This window comes from Elgaria multicarinata, chromosome 6 (genome assembly GCF_023053635.1).
Source record: "Elgaria multicarinata webbii isolate HBS135686 ecotype San Diego chromosome 6, rElgMul1.1.pri, whole genome shotgun sequence".
In the NCBI taxonomy this organism is placed as follows: Eukaryota; Metazoa; Chordata; class Lepidosauria; order Squamata; family Anguidae; genus Elgaria; species Elgaria multicarinata.
The window spans coordinates 47,822,184-47,847,904 of record NC_086176.1 but is presented as its reverse complement, the minus strand read 5'-3'; the positions used below and the strand labels follow the sequence as shown (position 1 = coordinate 47,847,904).

The window sequence follows — 25,721 nt, the reverse complement described above, 5'->3', positions numbered from 1 at the left end:
ACATGAGCACCTCCAGGGCACCAGTAAGGTCTCCAACATACATATTTGTCTCATGAAAAATAAAGAAGCTATAGGCATTTATTTTTTCCAATGCAAGTCTATGGGAAAATGAAAAATCCGAACAATTCGGATATCCAAATCTTGACTCAGATTCGGATCCGAGGCAAGGCGGGCTGGGTCCCAATCGATCTAAGTTGAATTGGGCTGGATTTGGAAGGTCCAAATTGGGATCCAAAGCGAATCGGGGGTTTATGCACAGCCCTTGTAGTCATATAAGGCCATTGCAGTCATACACGCATCCTTTCCCTATTACTATACCTGTTCCGAGATAGAGCTTATCAGCTTTTCCCCTTTCCCACTTGAAAGCATTCTGCATTATAAGCCCCCCCTCCATTAGTCTATTAGTACCTGGTTCCTCAGAGAGAATTGCACCCCAGTCGCCAACTTCGTTGCTTATCTTATTTTAAATCCGCCCACCCCATCAGTATTGCTTCAGGTAGCACTCCCCACATAAGCAATGCCAAGGAGTAGAAATCAGGCTCCAAATGGTGCCTTCCAAAAACAATATAGACTTTTAGCTAGAAATGTTCTAGAAAGTGCAAAGGCATACCATGCTTCTAATCATGTTTTCAAAGCAAAGATTTTTATTGCGTTGTACAGCTATGTCTGCAAACAACAGCTATAAAAACTGGCGAACTGGTTTATGGTGGAAACGGGTGGTTTGAGGTGGGGGGGGAGAGAACTAGCCTGATATTGTGGTAGGAATGGCGAAGGAGGACAGGATGGAGGCTTCAGTAAAAACCCTTTGTGAGCATTTGGACTGTGGTGTGGGTGGGTGGGGTAAATTTGGCAGCAGAAGCAAAATAAGATTCCCTGGTCTAAAGGGTGTCCCAGAGGGGTGGGGGTGCAGCAAGCGGGTGAGACAGGAGTCTGGACTAAGCCCACTTCTCAGCAAATTGAAGGGGATAAGGAGGGTGAAAAATCATTGCTTCTATGACTAACAGCAAGGAGAGGTGGGAGCAAAGGCAGGAGCATGAATGGAAACGGCTTCTCTGATGGGAAATGGAGGGGAGAAGAGGTATCCCAAACTCAAACCACTTCTCAGGGAGTCATAATATGTGTGGCGGAACCCGAAACCACGGGTTCCTGTGTGGTTCGCTGAGTGGTGGTCAAAGACTCTCAAGACACAATTTCTCTCTCCTTAGAAGGTTTATTACGAGCAGCGCTGCAAGGTGGCAGTCTGAGGAAACTGCCCAATAATTTCAGGAAATGTCAACATATTTATAGAGTCAGTTCCCCTTAGATACCATGGCAGAACTTTCTCACCAATCATAATACAGTTCTGAAAATGCAACAACCAATAAGAAGCTAAGCATTTAGGCATGTACAGAGTATGAGTGCTTCGTTGACTAGAAGATATCACAGTTACAGAAAAACATCTCTATCTGTTATTTTCTTGGTTATCTTTCCTTGCAGGCATCCTCCACCCTCTGACTGCCGGGGTGGACAACGCCTATGTTGTCACATAGTTTCTGCATCAACTTAACTCTAAAAGCAAAAGCAATTGCAGCATTAAAAACAAGGTTTAAAGGAACAGGAAGCCATGAACTTTATGAACTATAGCTAAGGATGATAGGCCATTTTCTCATACCTATGGGCATAGCAAAAGAACCAGCTAAAATTCCGCGACAATATGGCAGGGGCCGTGGCGGGGGTGGGGGAGATGGTGAGTACCAGCCACTTCTACAAGGGCCAGAGAGCGGTGTGAGTATGGGAGGAAGGGATGAGGATCGAAACCCGCTGCTTGGACAAGCAAAGACCACAACATGCTAACCCTGAACGAAGTGCTAGACAAAAATAAAGAACACAAAAGGGCATGTCAGGGTTTACAATTTTTATTGGAAGAACAAGTATAGGCAGGGATCAATCTGCGAAGGTGCAGAGGAGAGATGGGGAAACTTTGTATTGGGAGCCGACAAGCGCAAAACATGCCCAGAGCACTCAGTGGATCAATCGCAACAAGGTTGCCGAGGTAGTGAAGGAGGAAAGAATGGCAGGATGGGAGTTGTACAACAAAGGCCCCTGGGATACATTCAGAGAGCAGGTGGGAGGAGTATGATGGGAACATGTAACTGTTTTATCAGATGTCAGTCACACACTTAAGAGTTTCGCTCGGAGTGTTGGCTCTTCTTTCTATTGCTTGCAATAGAAATTTCCTTAAAGGGACAGAGAAGTGTCTTGAGAGTTTTTGGACCCCCACTGAAAGATCCTAACGAAGGTGGGATAATTTAATCCCTCCACACACCTACAGCCCAAAACAGTGAAGTCCTTTCCACCATCTCATTCTACTGCATATGTAGACCAGGCTGAATCCTGTTATGAAAGTCTATTTTCTGTCAAATGGTTATCCAAATAGAATTTAAGGGTATTTCAGGATGCAGTTACAACCTACACTACAGGCAGGCAACCTCTTTGGGCCTGTGGGCACGAATTGAGAAGCTGTTGTGTGTAGCACCACAAAATGGCTGCCATGGGAGGCATGGCTTGTCATAAAGGACAAGAAACCTGCTGAAAAGTAACCTGTGTACAAGGCAGAAGTGGGATCTGCGCCCCAACACACGATAGGATGGCTACGCTTCTTGCTTTACAGAGGAGCCCTCTATTTGAAGTGCTGCCCAAGGATAGTGTTCTATTTGAAGGCGCCCTGTTTTGAAGGACTGCCCAGTCCAAAGATAAAGACTTATCAAGAAGCCTTATCAAGAGTTAGCATCCGGACAACAGCTAACTGACCAAGTACACAGGTCACCTGATCTAAATATGTGTCACATAAGCAAATATTATGCAAATCTGTACCCTCTTTTTTGGTGATGCATGTACTCTTTTCTAGTGATGCTTAATTATATACCCTGACACTAAACAATTCCTTTGACCCATAGTTCAAAGTCCCTTGTTATTGTTTCCCTTCTATTTCATGATAACTCAGTGTGCTGGCACAACACTGGTATGCAGCCACAATTAAATTTAGGTGCCAAGAAATGCATCCGGGGTCACACTGATGACTGTAGGCACCATGTTGCCTTCCCCGGCACACACACACATTTTTAGTATACACTAACACATATACCACTGCCATCTCATAACATAGCTACTTTAAGTTGTAGATGTTGCTTTATGTTGTTGACTGCCCCTTATTTCAACCCTTGATAATATACCGGATAGCCCTTATTTCAGGCAGCTGTATATAGATTAAACTTACTACCCTGGTTTGCAAATGGTTTACTTTTCAAATTTGATCTGGGCCGATTGCATCAGTTCAATATAGTGGAGAAATCTCTTTATCTAACGAGCTTTGTGGCCATTTCATTTCCTCTTTAACATCTGCCTATGTGACCTCTGAATCCCCACACCATTAACTTCAGTTAACAGGTTTTTAGATTTGTAGAGTTCTTTACTGGGCAATAAAATCTTTTCATATATTTCATTTGTCCTGTTAAAATGGGTGATAGATAGCAGCTGGAAATCTAGAATATCTAAGATAACTATCGAAATGATTTCATTTATTTTAAAGCACCTTTTATTGATTTAATCATGAGAGGAGTAAAGATCTTAAAATTTACATCTGGTTGCTGCACTGGGTAAGTGATTTTATCCCATTTTTTCATGTCAGTTTAACATTCCTGTGGCCAGTACGTAGACACCAGAAACCAGAGTTGAACAGCAAATTGAACTAAAGCCAGTGACTTAGCTAACACTACTGTTCCCTATTGATTGATTTATGATTTTTCTGCAGCTGCAACGGAAATAAACCTCCAAATGCAAATATGATTCATGTGAGAAATTTTGAAAAATAGGAGACTTGATTTCTGTAGTAGTAGTTAAAAATGGCATGAAGATCAACATGCTCTAAAAGATTTTTCTGTTTCCCTGGCATCTGACTTTGCTTGAGCAAGCACTTGCAATAAGAGAGAAAAGGCATGCATTTGTTGTATGCAGACAAAGCCAGTGTCCAGAGTGAGACTACAGGTTGGACTCAATGGTGCCATTTCACTAGTAGCTGAGAAACAACTGGTGGGATGGATTTCCATTCCCCCTGCAGCCTCATTTCTGCCCCTGCCCCCAAAATCTGCCCCAGAGGACTGGGGGGTGGCCCCAGAGCAGACTTGGGGGGGCACACTGGGGATAGCAGGGGTGAGGAAAGAATAAAGAATTCCAATGATCCATATCTTTTTATATGACACTGCAGGCACTGTAACCCCGTCCCCCACTACATTCCAAATGGCTGCCTAGGAAATAGCTTTATTTACTATTTTTTTTCAACGATATTTATATACTACCCAACATAAAAAACCTACAAGCTTTACTACTGTAGTAACCTCCTCCCCCTTGAATGTATTGGAAATCCCCCATGTCCCCACTCATTCTCAATTGTCAAGTGGATGGGTAATGCAAATGGGGTAAGAAGGCAGAGGCCATTCCCTGCCCCCATACCCTCTTATGTGTACTAGAACAGCAGCAGCACTGTTAAAAAACAGATTCATAGAACCTATCTATACAGAGCCCAGGTTAAAATATTTAGATGCATTCAATAGGAACGTGAACCTTTTTCAAAAAAATCTAGGTTTCAAATAAACTGAAATAAAATTGGATGTTACAAAACCATCACTATCAGCATCTTGTTAAACATATTATACTCATTAAGCCTTAAATAATCTTACTACTAATTCTTAGGTAAAGCAATTTTCAATATTTCTCTCTCGCAATGTGAGAGTTTGGATAAGTGATGTATGGATTTTGTAAAATCTGTTCTGTCTGCAATTCGTGGATTATCAGGTGCCTTTCATTCTGATGTTCATTTATTGGCAAAATTGGATTATTTCCAATTGCCCCGAATTTGCACAAATTTGCAAATTCTCCCCCAAAGGTGCAAATTCCCCTAAATGTGCATTTTTATGCTTTACCCTATGGGCAAATTCACGTTTTTGCCCAGTATTATTTTATTTTACATATTTTTTCTATATCTATATTTGTATGTAAAAATCAAAACAAAAGTAAAAACAAGCAAAGAAAAACCCCTGGTTTGTGGAATTTGTGCAATTCAGAAAAAAATAGTCCGCTAAAGAACCTGCTAACTGGATTCATAGAAATCCAAACTCATTTGATTCTATTGTGGCTTTCTGCAACATCCCTAATCTGGATTTCCAAATCCAAGTGGTTTAGAGCTCAAAATCCATTGCTATTGTAGAAGATCCATTCTGGGGGGTGGGGGAAGGGTGGGGTCAGTATTGGTTTTAGTTGTATGTGGTTCATGTCAAGAGGATCGGGCAGAGTTAGCTGGGGTGGACAACTTGCTGCCCTCCAGGTGTTTTGATCTACAACTCCCATGATCCCTTATGAATGGCTATGGTGGTTAGGATTTATGGGAGTAAGTAGACCAAGACATTTGGAGAGCCACAAGTTTCCAACCCCCGGTGTAAATTACTGGGCGAAAACCTATGGAAATGCAATTCCACATGAGTGCAGTTCCTATGCTCAAAGGAAGGAAACAGACCAAGGGAGCCTGAGGAAGCCAGGTCTTTTGTCCCCATAATTGATTAAAAACAAAAACAAATTGGTAAGCAAACTGCTAGCAGCTTTGCCGTGAGAACAATGGTCCCCAAGAGGTGCTTAGGTCAGGGGAAAGTGACCATACTTCCTCTTTTAGAGTCTGAGCTATATTATACAATATAAATGCTGGTAGATTTCTAGATGACAACTCATCCTAATGCATTGATTCTAATAGGTACCTAACTTTTAAAATACATTTTTCCTTTTGTTTGTTGGTAAGTTTTCTGCTTTTGGCATATGACTTTGGATATAAAACTTGTAGGAAAGCACTACAGAAATGTTAAAATAAATAAAACTTATCTTACTGTTGCCAGCACACATTATTATATACAGTACAATCCAAATGGAATGGGACACCTGGGAGTATCCAAATCTACTCCACTGCGTTGAAGCCCCCTTTGGGACCACACACCATCCCCAAAAGGGTTTGGAAGTGACGTCCAAATTCAGGATAACTGTGGCATTAAGGACTGCAAAACAGGAGATTCCTGATTTAAGTGGAAGCACCATAGGCAGCGGTGAGGACCAGTCATGGATTAGATGTACTAAGAATTCAAATGGCACTAGCCTCAAAAGAAAATAAGATTCACCAAGCATAACAGCAAGGTGACTTTCAAAATAATAAATGTTTCAATTTAGATAATTCAAATATTTTTAGTGGCAGATAGTTTAAAAAAAATGGATGTGACCATAAAAATAATGAATTAGGTCTTTTGCCAATTTGCTTCATTCCTATGTAAACCATCTTTGTGCAGCTTTACCACTTACAGAGAAGTGACATCAGCTATTTCTAAAAATAGGTGAACAGCCTTTAGAGTGTATTATTAAATTATTATTACTGTTGTTGTTGTTGTTGTTGACTGCTAGCTGTAGGAGACACGGTCTATATTGCAGATGACAACCTTACCCCTAAAGATTTCATATAGAGTTTGAGAAGTGAACTTGTGTAAATCACACCAATGGAGAGTTCCAACAAAAAACCTTGTTGACATAGCATAATTTTTTTAAAAAATGTAATAGGTTTAAGTACTAATAATTTTAAGCATTTTGTTAAGAAGTTTCACATTCCTGTGATTAAATCTGGGTCAAACATACAAAATCTGTCAAATAGTATACAGTAAACTAATGGGACTACTAGTAAATAGAGGCACATTCATATTTCCCTGAGAATATTCTAGTTGGCAAGCTTGTGAGACATCACTTCTGAAACAGCTACAAAATGTGATTAAGAACGGAATCTGTTCCTAAAATTTATGCTTCAAAAAAACCCTTCTGGTTTTCTTGAAATACATTACATAAAAATTTGTGTATATTGCTGGTCTTTTTTCCTTTTCTTTTAAAAGAAAACAATTCAGAGCTGTTCAGAAAGTGAAGGATTTAGTTATGTAGCTATAGAGACATTTAAGCAAATTGTACATGCAGAATTTCTGCAAACTGCATCGCTTTGGCATTTTCTCTGTTCCCCTTTCACTTGTTGATGAACTCCTTTTAAACATTGCCTGAGATCTCATGACTATTGCTCAGTCCTGGCTCCTTCCTTCCCTTCCTTCTCATCTGCCCTCCACCACCATCATTATGAAAAAGAACATTTTAGCAGCCACACCATGGAAGGATCAAGATTATTTGGATCTCTAATAGGATTTTTTAAAAGGCAGAGGAAGTGACAGGTTAACCACTTCAGAAGTGCTGAACTTTGTAAACCTGAGGCCTTTGTTTCCAAACATAAAATTCTGCTGACTATTAGAACAGAATGTATGCAATGGGAGTTCTTTAGAGAAATATGGACAACCAAGAAAAAGTACAAGGAACAAATAATCAGGTAGGCAACCATCGTACAAGGCATGTTAAGAAAAAAAAGGGGGGAAAGTAAAGGAGTGCACCACGCACTTATCTTTTTGACATCCTTATCAGAGGAACAGGGTTTGTACTATACAGAGGGCTGCATTTTAATGTCTGTGCTGATACAGAGCTTTGTCTCTTAAATACTCCTCTAAGCACTGAACTGCAAAGGGGTCAATATCCGTGTCAAACTTGTTGGCAAAGAAGTGGTGTTTTCGTAACATCCAGTTCAAGTCTCCCACTCCAAAGACACACACAGAGCGGATGTGAATTCCACTGCAAGGTGGGTAGGGGGCCCCCTTGCTCACATCCCCCTCAAAGTAATGCCACTTAACAAACCTGGCGAGCGCATTCATGTCAGAAACGTCGTATTTTACACTGGCGGAGACAGCACCAGGGACGTCAGGAATTCGCTGAATAGTGGCCCACAAGTATTCATCAGGACTGTAAGTGTCTTTAGCCCATTCTACAAAAGCAAGGATTTGGCTGTTCTCCAGCACATATTCTACAAACCTCCGGCTAACAACAAAATAGGCACTGCCAGAGAAAATGGGCGTATTGAGAGGCGGATGCTGTTTGTCTGTTCCCATCTTCTTCACTTTACCATCAACAATTTCGTGATGTTTCTTCCACCGTGCCTCCTTGTTTGCAGGCATTTTCTCCGTTTCCAAACTATTTTCACCCTTGAGGGCTTTCAGCCTCTCTACTATTTCCTGGTTGGTCTTGATAGGGAAATCCATGCCACAAAGGTTGATGAGGTATTTCCAGCTTGAATTCTTCCTGTAAAGATCCTTCATGCAGTTGAGGTCGGCTTGTACTCTGCTCCACGAAGCATACACTACGCTCTCCAACTGGCTGGCAATGAAGACGTTGTCAAAACATGAAGCAATCCCTTTAACTGCAGCCAAGAAGGATTCTGGGGACTTCTTATCAACATGAATGCAGTAATGGTTTTGAGGAGCGTAGATGGATCTCAAAAGTCTATCAAACATATTAATCTTGTGGTAAATTACTATGGAATATGCAATGGGAAACATTGCTTCTTCTTTGCTCAGAGGTTCCATAATATATTTCCTACTCTTAATAAAGGATGGACAATCCTTCGTCATGTTAATATAATCATTTGAGGTTAGCTTCGGCCTCTTTCTGAAGGAAACTGTTAACAGCTCCAACTTTACTTTCTGAATTTCCTCTTGGTCATCCTGCAATATCTTGGAGCAGTTTATATAATTATTGGGATATTCACCAGTCAACTCCAGATGTGCATGGTGCAGGTAGTTCGGTTTATGATGGATTTTGAGAAAGGACCAGGTTCCGACTGTAAAAATTAACACCCAGAGAAGCTTGAACCGTAGGATATGACGAAGTTTCCTTCTCAGCATTTCAGAGCACATTCAGAACCTTCCATACATCTAAGAGGATTTCTTTGTATACATGATCAAGTCCCAGCTTCTGAGCCTCCTTTTTGCATTTCTCAGGAGGTTCCTATAAATGAAAGCAAAACTATATGTAAATACAGAAAAAAGTAGTTGTATTTTTTTTTTTAGTTTGTGTCTGAATTTGACTATCTCTGTAATTGCTTCTGGTCCTTTCTGCTTCACACCCTTAAGACCAAGTATGATGGATAACTACCTGCCACCCTCCTTGATGATATTGTTGCTGGATCAAGACATGCCTGACCCATACTGGCACTTTTTTATATATATTGGGCCCCGGGATGTTTATTTTTTTAATCTGCATTTCTTGTCTTTGTTCCTTTGTGTTTCTTTAAAATCACAGGAATTATCCATTTAAATGAGCAGTTTCAGTCATCACTGGGTGACTTTGGGCCAGTCACTGACTCTCACCCTAACCTACCTCACAAAGTTGTTGTAAGGATAAAACGGAGAGGAGGAGGAGGAGGATCGTGTAAGCTAAATAAATGAATGAATAAAAAAATAAGCCAACAACTCAAGGTGATAAGCCACATTGCCTCTTACACCTTCTGTTGTTCCAAAATCATCACCATTGTACTTAGAAAATATTTGACATTACCATGAACTGTACTAGTTTATACTGGATACAAGAAGAACAGTGAAGAGAAATTAACATAAAATTGCTTCACTGGTATGGTTTTCAACCCTTCCTTTGACATGTTTCTTTTCATGTCAGATTGCAACAGCTGCTGAAGCAAAAAATCAGTAAGCTACAAGCTCACACCAGGTAGATGACTTCCATGAGTAAAAGTAGTAACCCAATGATAGATATGAGCTGGCACAGAAAATCAAGTATTTTTGTTTAATTCAGCATGAAGAACTCCTCACCTAACAGTCTCAGAGAAATGAAATACTACGACAGAATGAGCAATTGTTTAAGCTTCAAGATTTCTTTCAGGAAAAGTCTGCCAAGACAGAGATAATTATTCTTGAATGCCTTTATATTAAAAGATGGATAAATATGACCGTTTCCTTAAAAAAAGTTTACACTCTTCTGAAAATTTTACTGATCTCCTTATGAAATGAAAGTGAGGTCATTTTTGACAAGTTCTCACAGGCAAAACAGAGGGTTATAGCAAATAACCTGTCAGTCCAGCAAAGGGATATAATAATTGATTTTACCATCACCCTCCATGTACACCTGGGAGATGATAGCCTGAAAGTAGCCCATGACCTTTGAAGCTAAGCTGGTGTGGACAGTATGCAAATGGAATAACCCCATACATGCTGCTCTGAACTGTGGGGCAACTATAAGAAACAAATAGGTGACATCTGTGTGCCTGCTTAGGGTAGGGCTTCATAGGGACAAAATATAAATTCTACTCTGTGGCAGCGTGGATATTCTGACGAAAGAGCAAATGGTCCAATGTTTCAAGATGGCAAGAAAGGCCTAGTAAGAGATCAAAGTGATGAAAGTGGAAAGCTAGAGGTATGGCTAGCACTTTGATTGATCTGCTTCCTAAGATTTTACCTATGCTAAGACCCATGATCTCCAACAGTAACTTGAAACTCACGGAGCTCAGTAGTCAATGACAGTGTGTTCCACATTACTAGAGAAGCTGTGAAAGCAGAATTGTAAGTCACGTGTTCTTCTGTTGCAGCTTCTTTTGCTGTGCTGACAGGCTTTCAGGGCTCACCTGATGAATATGGCAAACAGCAGGCACACTAGGAAAGATCAACAGAAGGTACTATTATCAGAATAGCAGATGGTTAAAGTGTTAGTGAAAGGTTAACTGATTGTGATTCAGAAAGCCAGAAGAGTAGGCAGGATGGCTGAAGTAGAGCTTCCAAAAGGGTATTTAAAGATATCTTTTTTTCACATAGGATTGGATTCAGATTTAGTCATACTTAAGAGTACATCCACAGAAATAAATGGGACTTCAGCTAATCATGACTAAAGTCCCACTCACTTCAATAGGTCTGATCTAAGTATGAATAAATTTGGATCTAACCCATATTGTATCATGACGTTACGTTTCTTCTCAAGTTCAAAGATGCAATGGTGTAATTTGATATGGTCATGAATTAAACATAACTTTTTTCAAGCAATTCAGCAGAGGGACAGTATCTCACAGTTAATGATGTATGGACACATGGAAAAAGACAATTTCTGGAGACAAAAGGAAATTGTGCCTGGGCCCTCTCAAGAATGCTGTTTTTCTTCTTTTGCACACAAAACCTGAAGAACAGTAGCACTATCTGCAAGGACATTTAGCTAGGTGGCCAAGCTTTGTCTATTCCGAAAGAGGAAATAATTCCTGCAGAGTTGCATCCAAAAGCCCTGTTAATACATAGGCAGAGTGAGAGAGCACTTACAGATGCTCTTTAAAAGAAAGGAGAAATATCTGAATGAGACAGGCAAGTTTTTCGCAATGATAGATGGTTCACAGGGGCACAATAGTTGCATCATTTGTTTCCCAAGATTATAAACACACGCCTCAAAGTTTAATCTTAATTGTAATTTTAAGTCGACTAGTTTTGTTATTACATTGCAAATGCCAATTAGATTAAATTAAAAGTGTCACTTTATTTTTTGAGTAATACAGCATGCAAATGCTCCCAAAGTAGAGCAGATTCACACCGCCTAATCATATAGATTGCACCTACGAAGGCATGCAGGAACAGGCAATGGAACTGCATATCTGTCCTAACCACATGTAGAATTCTGAATATGGACAGGGCTTTACACATGGGAGCCTTGTTTCAAAAAATTGCTTACCCAAGTTGCCTGCCACAAAAAAAGGGGGGGCTGGCTGGCTTACACATGGGGTCTCCGACATGGTATCTGCGGACACCAACGTGCCCATGGATTCTTGCCTTCACATGCTCCAATCTCCCTGCCCCTCCTGATTTTTATGCTATTTCTTACGGATTTTTCTTCTCCTTTTAAAAAAATATTTTTTAAAACTACAACATAAGAGCCCTGCTGGATCAGACCAAGGGTCCATCTAGTCCAGCACTCTGTCCACACAGTGGTCAAACAGCTGTCAGCCAGGGACCCACAAGCAGGACATGGTGCAACAGCACCCTCCCACCTATGTTCCCCCAACAACTGGTGTATGCAAGATTACTGCCTCAGATGCTGGAGGAAGCATGTAGCCATCAGGACTAGTAGCCATTGACACCCCCCCCCCTTTTCAAGCCATCCAAATTGGTGGCCATCACGGCATAGTTTAACATAGTTAAACTTTCACATAGTTTAACTGTGTGAAGAAGTCCTTTCTTTTATCTCTCCAGAATCTCCCACCAGTTAGCTTCATGGGAGGACCCCAGGTTCTAGTATTAGGGGAGAGGGAGCAAAATGTCTCTAGGAGACTGCCATGCTGCAACATAGGGTGCTGTTCTCCTGCACCATCCTTATTTGGGTTCAAAGGAGTGGTCTGGCATTTTGGAGCTTAGCCCCACCTGTGCCTTTTACTTAGGTTATTTTAGTTTCACCAGTTTGCCTTTCATAAGACATGTGTTTTGTGACCAGACATGCCAGTAGCCATTTTATGAATGGGCAAGTCCCCCTCCAATGGCAACCATTTTGTGAGCGTACCCACAACACTCTCAAAATTGAAAACGTGCCCAACAACCCAAAAGGTTTGTGGGGGAGGACTGATTCATGTATGTAGCTCTGGTTCCTGTATAATGCTTTATACCCATCCTTGGGGTTAATAATGATCTCACTTGGGATGATGGCAGTCCCTAATGGTTGGGTTCATTCTTGCAGTGGGGCAGCAAAAGGTTGTTGAAAACAAAAATGATACTTCTACATTTCTCCTTCCCCATGTGTAAGCCATAGCTTTGAAATGCTTCAGGTGTTAAGGTTGCTTATATTACTACTGAACATAAATTAACTGCATGAAAGAATAGAAGTACAGGAATTGCCCTTCATTCTCTTCTCCCAGGCATTTTAACAGCATTTAACAACGTTAAGTTTGTTTTTAATGGACCCCAGAATTGTTGTTTTTAAATGGATACTGTTGTTTTTATACTGTTTTTCTGTTTTTTAAATTTTTGTATACTTTTAATGTTTACTATTTTTAATTGTTGTAAACCACCCAGACAGCTTCGGCTGTGGGGCAGTATATAAATGTAATAAAATAAATAAATAAATAAATAAATAACTTAGATTGACAATTGTTTTCATTTTATGAGTTTGCATAGAATTTTTTTAAAAAAACAAACAAACCACACACAACCAAATACAATACTGCATTTACACAGAAAAGGAGTTCTCCACTCTTGTATAATAGGATCAATTAACCAAATTAAACATGGGTTACTTAACCCAATTTAATGTTCTTATTACAGATTAGCCCGCTCTTTTCAGATTAGCCCAATGCCCAAATAAGGTAAATCTTAAACTCAGGAAAGACATTACTTTAATCCATATAAGTGTATGTGTAGAAGCATTGGGATGTAAGCCATTTTATATTAACTAGCATAGCTTAGTGAAAGAAAAATAAAGAAGCAGTATTTTATTTCATTATCAAAAGTGCCCAGAGTCCCATTTTCATCCATGAAACCTTGCAATACTACAGAAATAGGATGAGAGGTAAGAGCTATTAATCATCATTGTTGATGAAACAGTGTCCTTGGAAGTGTCACTTGATTACCTCCAAAATGTTAAGAGTCAAACTACATGGTAAGTGAATCACCTTTTTGTGAAGGACCTTTATTGTGAAGGAAATTCAACCGCAGACTCCCACAAACAGCACCTTTGGCGGCTAGGAGCAGTAGGGTAATTTGGGGGCAGAAACTAGTACAGGGCCACAGTCCAAATCACAAGACTGAGTCAGGCCCTGCAGCTGCTATTCCTTCAAAAGGAGCATTTTTTGTAAGTGTGATTAACCCAACATATAGCTTTGCGCCCCCCTCCCCAAAATGCCACCTCCACCAAAGAGAGGCTCCCTCTTCTAAGCCCTCAGCTCTATGTAACTGCGAAGTTAATACACTTTCTTTGCTACTTAGCCAGCAGATAAAATTCACCTTTAGACAGATAAGGCAGAGTTCCCAGTCACATGGAACTCCAGCCACTTTCAGCTGAATGTGATCCATGTGAAGGAGGCAGGGCCCAGAACACATATTCATGATCACCCCCCACCCTCACCAAGTAAAACTTTTGAATGCCTGACTGGGGGCACTGACAAAGAAGAAGGAAAGATCAGAGGTGAATACAGGGAACATCTCAACAAAGCTGACACATTCTGATGGTGCCTAGATCTTGGAAGAGGAAGTTGACCAGACCTAAAGACTGCTAGAGCTCACATTTGAGAACATAAGGAGAAACTGTGTGAGCCCAGAAGGATGTGAAAGGGCAAATATGGTGCCTGTCTTTAAAATGACAGAAATGAAGGGAGCCACTTGCCTGGGAACATTACAGCAAACAACTTTGAGCAAACCTTATGGAAAATATAGTAATCAACAGCAATCAACTTGGTTTAATAAATGATAATTGCAGAGAAAGGAAGTTCTGTTTGATAAACTATTGCTCTAGCCGAGAATGGGAATGCAATTAATCTGTTTAGTCCCAAGACAACATTTTTAAAAAGTCCTGAGAAAGGTGCATTGGACAAAACTGGAATATAATTGGCACACAGCTGACTAAAAAACTGCATGCACAGTGTATTAGTAATGGAAAGATAGACAGGAAAGATAACCAGCAGCATTCCACAGATGCGAATGCTGGTCTGTGTTTTCATTAATTACTTGGACAAGCCGTTCACACACCGGTGACACTAGCTGATGATAGAAAACAGAATTATGAACTTTTTAAAGGATATGCTACAAAATCGTAAACTGAAAAGCTAGCAGATAGCCTGGAACTCAGCAAGGGGAATTCTCAAGCGTTATACATGGGAAAGAGAAGGCAGTTTGAGAGAAGAGAATTATATTACTTACTGTAAGTGCCACAAGCATCTCACACACCTTATAAGCGGCGATAAGGTATGAAGGCGGCTTCTACATCTGTTGAGCTGAATGTAGTTGGAAGCCTCCATGTAACAAGAAACAAAGCAGGGCTTTTGATTGCAGGGAGACTTTTAAGCATATCCCACTGAGGGCAGGTAGAACCACCCCTTAAGTATGGGGAAGTCAGGCTGGAATGGATGGCAAGACCAGAGGCAGGAGCAGCACATGAAAGCCCCATGCTACCTCCATGTGTTGAAATTCCCTGTAATACATCCATCTTATAGGGTTTCCATAGTACTTTTCTATGTGATTACATGGGTGATCCCCATCTCATGAAAGCCAGCCAGGCATTATGCGGCCAGGTAGGTATTTGATATAGGACCACTGAATATTTGTAGCAACCTGGCATTTACTTACCTTCAATGTGGTAGGACTTCCCTGTTCTCCAACCAGTAGACATGGAGCTTCATTAAGCTTGATTCAAGGGGAAAAGGGAAAGCACAGTAAGTTAAAATCTGGGACAGACTCTCAAAGCTAATTTCAAAAGCCTCCTATAACCCAGCAGTTCATACCTCCAGCAAGAGCGATTTATATCTCCCCCAGCAGTCTGGGTTCAGAGGACACAATAATCTATTGTGGCTTATTTAACTCATCATGGGTTATCACGTCATCTATCAGGATTTTTTTTAACCCATGATGGGTTTGCCCCAAACAACCCACTCTGATAACCCACGGTCTGTAGAAGGGGTTATTTAAACCACTGTAGGTTATTGTGTTGTCTGTCAGTCACCTTGGGTTAATTTGCTCACCTATAGAGTCGCAAGACAAGACAGGATCATATAGCTGCCACCACTCTATAAACCCTTGAAAGTTTGCAGGATCAGGACCACACTTCATAGGCAGCCTCCACCTTCAAAATTCTGCACAATTACACCAAATAGGGGGTACACCAAATAAATCTTTGGAAAATAAGCAAAAAATAAAGTAAGCAGCCAAAAAATGTGGATTTCCCCCATAACCTAACGTGCACAATTGTGCAGGGATGAATTCAAGAAAATGCAAATTTGCACAAATGCTACCCAGAGAAAAGCAACCAGCTTCTAAGTATTGATTTCTGTGGTGATTAGAGGCGTCTGACAGGCAGCTACATTTTTCTCAGTTCTCTATTTTAGGAAGTTCAAAAGCTATTGGGTTCCCCAACCCCAATTCATAGCAAGACCTCAGGAGTTCCTCTCCTACTCTACAATCTTTCCATTTTATTTCATTTTGCGCTAAGAAGCAACCATGTGTGTGTGTCAGGGGCAGGGGAGGACTTTCCAATATATAACCCTACTACATTTCTGTTAGTTGTGAAAATTTACTTCCTGTCAGGCAGCCAACATTAAAAATTGGTATTTTTAATTGTATGCCACTTTCCCCATTTCAACTGTGTTGTGTTCTGGACCACTTTGCATGTTCAGTTCTTAAGGCGCACACACATAAAACATTTTACAGGAATATGTGAAAGCAAAGCACATGGATGTGGCAGATTGGCATTTTCACCTGGTGCATCAAAGAGATACACATGCCAGAAAACAAGGATAGACTCCTACTCCTTGTGAGTTTGCTGCCACAAATGTACACAATATCTACTTCCCCACCGTGAGTGAATTTGTCTGAATGCTAATCTTTCTCCAAGAAACCAAAGTTGTTACACATAGATTTCTCCTATAAGCATCCTACGAGTTAGGTTAGACAGAAACAATGCACGGTTTGGATGTAACGACAACCCAAAGTATGGGTTGAGTATGGGTTGTCATTACATGCAAACTCTGCACTATGGCTTAACTATGGCTTGTTATCCACGAACAACTTAAGAAGATATCCCCCATGGTTTATTATTTTGTGAACTCTGGTTTGTTCATGGTTAATAACCCATAGTTAACCATAGTACAGGATTCGTACATAATGACAACCCACAATTCAATAACAACCCAGGATTCAATGATAGCCCATACTCAATCTGTACTTTGGATTTTCATTACATGTGATCAGGGTCCAATGATTGAATCAAGGTCATCCAGTGAGGATTTGAAACTGGTAACCCAGTTCAAATCTAACAACACCTCGTTATTCTTATTTGAAATTCCATGTGGGCTTTTTCTAAATGAGAAGGCAAATGCAGGTGTGTGTTTTTTTTAAAAAATTGAAACCCCAATAAGCAGCCCAGACTGCTCCATCAGTGGTACAATCCAATGTTAAATTGCATGACACCATGTTAGCCACTTAGTCTTCAAGTTGGACAACTTTAGATTTGAGCAGGCCATGTATTTCATATTTATTACTTTCAAAAATCTGTAACGGGGTTAAAAAAGGACATGACCACTATGATATAATTGACCAACATTGTAGGAGTTAGAGAGGAGAGGTTAGCAGACCAATTTATAGAAAACTGAAGCCTTTATTATTTATTATCGTTAACATTGTTCTGCTTTCCTGGTATGATTTTTTGGTGTCAAACTTTGATATCGTTGAATTATGATAATGCAATACAAGAAAAAAAAGGAAAGGGGTTAGTAATGGGGGAAAGATTCCTGCTAACTCTAGCAGGAATTCAAAAGGGGAGATTATTGCAATGTTTTTTCAAGCTGCCAACCAGTTGCTCACAAACAGTCTGCAATTAATAATCAGCACAGGACTATATTCTAGTCATCATTCATGTATCATCTTCCACTTGAGTCAGAGTGAGTGGGAGGAAATTTTAAACCAATGGTGGCTACCATAGCAAACATAAAATGCCCACTGTTTATTTAAATTTAACCTGACTGCCTCAATCGTGTAAACAAGGCTACAGCATTGTTCCAAAGAATGAGATCTGAAGCGTCAAACAAAAGAGCTTATAATGGGGGAAGGCTCTGGGGAAACTCTTGCAAACACTGCTTATTTGAGAAAAGTGATTGTACAGAGTTTATAATACTACAGGGTTTATAATACTGCCAGATCCAGGATCTGTATTGAGGGAGTCATATCACGAAGATACAAGTGTGTTCTCTGGAAACAGACCCCTCATGAAAAGGGGAAGAAATATAGGTAGCATCTGTTCATTGTGAAAGGTTGGATGGGACCTGAAAGTCGATATAAATGATGTGGCACCCATTACAAGTCAGTGATTTTCCACAGTGTTTGTCTTCAAAGTACCCTTCCCAGTGGGTGCAATCCACTGCACTATTGCCGTGCAACCTTCATTCTCGCCTATGGGACTTCCTTGACACCCTGATACAAACTCCATTGAAATGGATGGTGGTTACTCCGCTCGAGTGAGATGACAATCAAGACTTCCACTGACACCACCTTATTAAAGAAACCCAAGCCTACCTTTACCATCCTTCGATGGCAGGATAATTACTTCTTACAAATTAAAAAGGAAAGGAAGAGAATTTCAGCAGAAGGGATAAATCAGCCAAGAGTTACCAAAAACAGAGAAGGCCTTTGTGCCACTAGACAACAGCATCTATTGTTCCTGGCAAATTTGAAACCTGTTACCTATAGCCTTATTTAGAAGACCTGTTTGGAACAGTAGAGTTTCCAAATGGGTAACTCACACCCTTGTTTAAAAGCCATCAACCCCCTCCTCTTCCTATTAAACAGATATCCTTTTCAGAACAACTTAGAAAAGGAGGCATGGTGCCAGGTAGACACTGAGCAGCCGCTCACAGCCACTCATTCTGCCTAGGAACACAGACAGGTCTGCGCCATTGTTTAGGTGCTGGCTGTCATCAAATGCCAAGCAGTTCATCACAGAGATGCCATTTAAGTTCAAGGTAGACACAGATTTCAGTAAAGTCAAAGGTTCACTCTCGGATGCATTCAAGGATTTAAAGACGATTCAGTGTAGATTAAATTTCAAAGCCATTTTAAGAATATTTCTTGCACTGGGAAGCAAAGTCGCTGCCTTCTGTTATGTAGCTGTAGAGGGACAGTCTGCACTCCCTATCCCTCTTTGAACTCACACTGTTTTAAACAACAATTGTGCAAAAACAGCTATATGTACATGTGGTATACTTCTCCACAGCTTGTCAGAGAGAAGCTGAGTGGATAAATCAAACACCACCCTGAGACACTGGCCCAGCTTGCACATAATGAGAAGCCACCATGGGTGAATTTCCCCATGGATCTTCTCATTGCTGTGGCTGTTATTTTGAATAGTCAGGATGTGGTGTAGCTTCTCATTCTGTGTGAACCTGGCGAGGGTGGATTGTTGGGGTGGTTGACAAACCACCCAAAACCCATGGGCTATTTTGGGGTTGTGGGTGGCTTCTCAACCACCCCAACCTGGTTCGCATGACTACAGGGTGGTTAACAAGCCACTGAGGCTTGTTAACCGCCCTGCAAGTGCTGATTGGGTGACAGACAGATTTGCATAATTACCATCCAAACCCAGTGAAGGTGGCTTGTTGGGGTGGGTAACAAACCAGCCGGAATTGATGGGTTGTTGTAGGGTGGTTTGTTACCCATGCCAATAAGCCACCCTCTCTGGGTTTGCACAACACAGGAAAGGCACACCAATGAGGGTAATCATGTAAATCCGGCTGCCATGTGAAGGATCCTTAACAAGCCACAGTTAACCACCCTTCGATTGTGCAAGCCACATAGTCCATTCCTTATACCTCCTTGCCTCCAGAATGTGAATTTGATGTTATGTCTTTGAGATCATCTATACAATTTTGGGAAAACTGTTACAACACTCAATAATATTTATTGCAATTATTTTAATCTGTTGATGACACACGACAAACAGACAATTCCTTTTAAAGCAAAGGGATCCATGGGTACTATCCAACTGCAGCATCCCACTAATACAAATGGTCTGGCAGTTGTAGAAACTAAGTTCCAAACTATGCACAAGAGGAGAATTCAGCAAAAGTTCACAATATGCTTGCACAAGCAGATGTGCAAGCACTTGCACAATGGAAAGATTTGCAGAAGCTCTACTAGTGCTATTTGAGTTTGTGGAATGACACCGCAGGATATTCATCCATGTCTTTAGCATGCATTCCTAAAACACAGACCAAGTTAATCTGCATCATTATTCAGTCTATAGAACTTACAATATGGCCCGAGACATAATCACATGATTTAAAATTGGGGTGGGGGTGATGAGTGAGGTAGAGAGCAAAAGTCTGTACTCTAGTTGGCATCTTCAGTTTATTAAACGTTGCCTCCTCTATTTACAAAATGGAAAAGTGTGGGACATTTCTCTAATTGCCTAAAATTTCTGGATTATGTCATATTTTCTAATTAATATCAGAAATATCTAGCTTTGTTGACACATGAAAGTATTAAGAAACCCATGATAATAGAATAGTTAAACACCTGTTTGTTTAATTTTAAATTCTCTATCATCAAGGAACATCAGAATCACAAGTTATTTATTCAATGAATTACCAAACTCCTAATAAAGTTAATTTACTATTGTATTAAAAATAGGACACAACATGGCATTAAAATTACCTGCATTTTTAAAATAAGCATTTCAGCTTTTATACATACTCATGTTTTCAAGTTACATATAACTTTTTCATGAGATAGAATAGAGAAGTTGCCAGCTCACAGGAATTAGCAGAGCAAAGTTACTTTAAATAGAGAGCAAATATTATTTAGATATTTGGTCATAGCTCTGCACTAAGATACCTCATATAAATCCTACTTTAATAAATGCAGTGGCACTTGCACACAAATTGCTAGGTAAAGGATGGCAGCCTTTGCATTACCTATTTGCATTACCACTAGTTCTCTGAAATAGCAGACAGCAAGACGATCTAGGAGCTTTTCATAGTACTAGTTCCATTCAGGTTGAGGGGATGAAGTAGGCAAAGAATCGTTCAGCTTCATACAGCTCCTCTTGGAACATGTAAACATTACATTGTAAAGGGCTTTTAAAATAACATTCATGCTCCTCTAGTAAGAACTGTTGGAATTAAAAATGCTTGGGTTGTCTCCAATGGCAGCCCCCCACCAATGGAACGAATGCCATCAGTGAGAGAGATTCCTCATTTCCCCCAGCAGCCTGCCATGCAGGACCCTCTGGAGGAGATTTGGGGGGGGGGCGCACAGGGGAGGAGAGAAGAAGACAGCTCTTTTGCATGAGCAGAATTAAACATGTGCAATATTGAATTTAACACATGAGGTCTATTGGATGACTTTGTAACTATACTCACCCAAATAAAATTACATTTTGTTATGTTTGCATTTAGGTTCAGCACCAAATACTACACAGTCACCAATTATAAAAAACAAGGGTACCATTTATGGAGGTAAATTTCAACCCACTCACAGGTTGAACTGATCTTTCTATGAGTGGTATCCAATGTTAGTCTTACTTAGAGTAGACCCATTGAAATGAATCGGACTTCAACTTAAGCACCATTTATTTCAATGGGGGTCCTCAGAGAAGGATTAACATGGGATATAACCCACTGCTTGAGTGGCAATTGTTATACATAATCAGTCAGTATGCCAAAAATCCAAATCCCTTTGTTTAAAAATAGCGTGCATGTTTGACCAGTGCTGAAAACATTGCTATAGTTATGAGATTCAGAAGTGTTACCATTGCATATGCTCTGAAGACACACACTGTGTTTGCACAAACACACAATTTATTCTTGAATCTGTCCAAGAGCAGGCTTTTGAACCTCACGGCAGATCTCGCCCCTGTTCTCCACCACTAAAATCTGAAATGGCAGCCTTCTGTGTATAAAAGACAGAACAAAATCGCAGACCTCTCTTGCCGATAGCCCAAATAACCAATTCAATTAAAACAACAAAGAGTCTTGTGGCACACTCAAGGCTAACAAATTTAGTATGGCAAAACTTAGGCGGCCTCAACTCCACTTGGTCTGATGCTTGAAGTATTATAAACTGGCAGGTATTTATGTACTTATGCTTGTATATGGGGGAAATGTTAAGAAGTGACATCAGGAGGTGAACGCAAGAATTACAGATGGTAAGTTACATTAAAATGTAAGTTTATGGAAGAGCTGATAATAACACAAGCCATGGCTTCACAAACATCCTACCAACAATGCCGTATTGCATTCTATGTAGTACAAACATGCCAAAAGAATAAATGTACACGGATTTAACATCAGAAAGAGCAATATTCAGAAACCAGTGGGAGACCATTTCAACTACCCAGTATAGTCCATTAGTGATGTTAAAGAGGCCACAGACAAAGGAACATCAAAGTACAAAACTGCTCAGGAGTCAACAAATTGTGCCAGAATTTGGTAGAAAACAGTGGTTGGCTACCAACCAGTTGTAAGGTCCAATCCGACCACAAATACTACTGCTAACTATAAGACTTTTTTAAAGAAGAATTGAACCTTATACACAGAAAAGAAAAGCAACTTTTAAAACTTAATGTTATTTGTTTCTTGTAACTAACAGGATTTTGGAGTCAAGTGGGGTTTACTGAGTAAATGTGCAGAGAATCAGAACACCCTTCACTGAAACTCCCTGGCCATTGAGTTTGGAAAACAATTTCAGTAAGAAGTCAACAACAAATCAAATTTCAGTTATTTAGAAGAACAAGTCTCAATCTACCCTTACCTGATAGATAGGCTGCAGAAAAATGTGGGCAAAATGTGGTGCAGGATGAGAAGCACTGGCAACCTGTCACTACTCAGTGCAGTCTAGGACTCAGAGAAAAAGACTCAGAGTAGCTCTATGGATCATCAGGGGCTGATTAAGGGCACCCATTAGAGTCAGTACCGTGCAAACTAAACCAACAAGACCAGTTGAAGAAAACGTATAAATTATCCACTGATACAAAACATTCCTGTTTATAAAAGACTTTGGAGGCAGTTTGATGCACACTTACTTGGTCTCATCAGACTCAAGGGGACCCACTGGACTCAACCGGGCCCACTAAATATGCCGAGGAAGGTTTGTTTGATATATGGGTGGAGAGAAGGAGATGAAACCTAAGTAAATAGAACTCTCTTCTACACAGATTTCAATCATCGCCAGCCCCATTCATTGCAAGATTAAGCAGGTCTGCAAGTGGCACAGCAACTAAGAGACATCGTCTGTAAGTCCTCTCACAATTTCCTGCGTCCCAGACACACAGCGCCGGAGGTGGAAACTCCTTGTGAAAGCATAGGCAGGGGTGGGTCCCTGCTACAAGGCACTCCAGTTGAAAGTCTCCTCCTTCCCATGTCTTCCTCCTGCTTATGGTAAGCAGCACAGCCTCTATTACAGGCAGCCCAATGCCTGGTGCCTGTGGTGTGTTTTAGGTCACCCTCCATCTCCACAAGTCCGTTTCATCTCCTCCTCTTGATCACATCCAAGATGGAAGGTGGGGGGAAAGAGGTTCCCATTCCCACTGCTGCCAGAGCTGTGCTAAGTGGCACAATCTCCTCCCCTCACAGACCCATTCCACAGGTAGTGCAACACACTTTGGATCCGCCCCTCTCTCTCCTCCACATCTGTGTCTCCTGATGCTGCCATTCCTCAGCATTGAACACGACCGATCTTTCCCCCTTGACCCAAGGCAAATGCACACGGGCTTTGCAAGCCACCAGGGTTTTCGTACCACTGCCCTCCTGTTAAGCTGTACCACGCGCAATCACCTCCACACGCACGCACACACGCACGCTCAGCGCAAATGGAAACAAACACGCATCTCCTTGCTGGTTTGGACGCAACTGATTCACAAGGGTACCTCTCTGGCAATCAGTTACGTTTTGCTGGAGCAACGGTTCCTCCCTTTTCTGTTGAACTACCTTCTGAACTGAAAGAAGAGTTCTTGCTTCTATGAAAGCTGCTGGTGGAAAAATAAAAATAGTGGCAGTTCATGCACAAGTCAATACCCGGAACACACACCCTTCCGGGAGTTTCCACTTTAAAAGAGATAGCCCTCTGTGGTGCAAAGGAAGCCCCGCGGCTGCTTTCGCTCCTGATAAACGGCTCTGGCTCCAAGATATACCGACCCAAGGGCAGAGCAGGAAAAAGTTATTCCACGGGAAGGGGGGCGAGGGAGCTCCACAGCAGCCTTTAACGCACACGATTTGATTCCTCAAGGACAATGGATTTGGAGAAAGGATCGTATTAAGCAGGAGTAAAACTTTTCTGCCATGCAGTTTCCTATCTGTCCATTCAAATAATGAAGATTTGGAAGAAGTGGCTAGAAATGAACGCTCAGGTGAATTGTTTTAACTAACACACACACGGGTGGTGGTGGTGGTAAGTTAGAGGTGCTAGGCAGCAGTCACAGATGTAACGCACCGGGTATAAAACGAAGTCAATCCAGAGAAAGAAAGGAGAGGGATAGCAGTGAAGGGGATTTCCCGCTCCGTAATCGATAAAAAATATATGGAAAAGAGGTACTCGAAGCCCACTCTCTACACAGATGGTGCACAACTCTTCGGTAAAATGCAAAACAAGCCCTACTTAATGTAGAAAAGAATGACTGATATTAACTCCCATTCATTTCAATAGTTCTACTCGATGTAGGACGTCGGTGGGATTTTACCCCTTATCAGTGCAATCCTTTCGCACGTTTAGTCGGAAGGAAAACCCTCACCGCGCTCCACGAGGCACATGCCCTCGAAAGCGCGTTTAGGATGGCAGCCCCCACCCCACCCCCCAAAAAAACACCGGGTAGCGGGGAGGGCGAAAACAGCACCTCTTCAATCAGGTTGCTTCTGTGTAGATCGCAGAGCGAGAGGGAAGACACCAGCCTGCCCAAGAGGAGGGAGCGTCCCTACCTGTGCCGAGCCAGCCACGAGCCCGAGGCATGGGAAGCGCCGCGGCAACACAGCCCCTGACCCTGGCGTCTGGAGAGCGGGGGGACGCTGGGCGCTCCAGCTCTCGCCTACCGGCCCGCCCCCCACCGGCCTTAGCATGCGAGCTCCGCCCCCCTGGCAGAGCTGCCTAGAGCTTCCTGCTTGGTTGTAAAGCTTTTGCTTCCTCCCGGTGCAGGGGACCAAAAGAAGAGCGGGGAGAAGATTCGCACTTGGCGGAGCTTGGTGTGGTTCTTCGAAGGTGGCAGCTGCGGTTCCCCGCGATCCCTGCCTTATGCCGAGCACACTGGGCTGGGAGGAGGCTCCATTGGGTAACACTGGCAGAGTTCGGACGACACGCTAATCTACCGGGGGTGGGGGAGAAGGGTAATAGGAGCAAAACGGAATTCAACCGTTGATTAGCGTGTCGTCGGAACTCAGCCACTAACTTATTCCTAAGAACATCGGAAATCGACCTGAACTTTATGGACCTTAACGCCAAAGAGATAACGCTGCAATGCTATGCGTGCTTATTTCGTGTGAGACTTTATTCTCCTCCTCGTCCGAGTAGGCTTCCAAGCAATCGCTTTGTTACTACCATCCATTTAGAAGATGGAGGATTTCTTTTTTTTTTGTCTCTCTCTCTCTCTCTCCCCCCCCCCCCCCCGCTTTGTCTTTTCTTTTTTGCAGTCCTATGATGCATGTTTATGGAAGAAGGCAGTTGCAATCACCTGTGGGTGATTACTTGGAGCAAGTCCAAGGAGGCTTGCTTCTGGGCAGACCTGCATAGCACTGCACACTTAATCCTCATTAACGACTGCAAACATGACTCCAGGCACAGGTGATCGTTATTTGGGAATTAATTAATGGAGATAAGTCCATGAAGTATAGGTGGAGGAATTACTCCCCTGACCCGTACAGATCTTATGCTTCTAACACAGGGGTTACCCTCAACCTTGTTTCATGCAGGTGGGAGAATCCAGAGGGAGACAAGGGGAGGGGGGAAATGGGGCGGGAGAGCTGAAACAGACGGAGAGATGAAAGGGTCAGACGCTGCCTGGCAAGACCAACACCCCCCTCCAGGTGACCATATGGAAAGGAGGACATGCCTCCTGTTTCTTTAACATTTGGCAATTTCAGCAGG

The 25,721-nt window shown here is 41.6% G+C and overlaps 1 protein-coding gene across 1 annotated transcript; it reads right to left on the bottom strand.

Annotated features, from left to right (window-relative positions):
- Positions 1–1,190: 1,190 nt before the first annotated feature.
- Positions 1,191–24,652, bottom strand: GCNT1 (glucosaminyl (N-acetyl) transferase 1). Its single transcript, XM_063129358.1, has 4 exons — positions 24,563–24,652; positions 15,234–15,290; positions 10,433–10,583; positions 1,191–8,928 (listed from the first exon to the last, which is right to left on the bottom strand). The coding sequence occupies exon 4, from the start codon at positions 8,835–8,837 to the stop codon at positions 7,551–7,553; it is 1,287 nt and encodes a 428-aa protein (XP_062985428.1). The 5' UTR covers positions 8,838–8,928; positions 10,433–10,583; positions 15,234–15,290; positions 24,563–24,652; the 3' UTR covers positions 1,191–7,550.
- Positions 24,653–25,721: the final 1,069 nt, after the last annotated feature.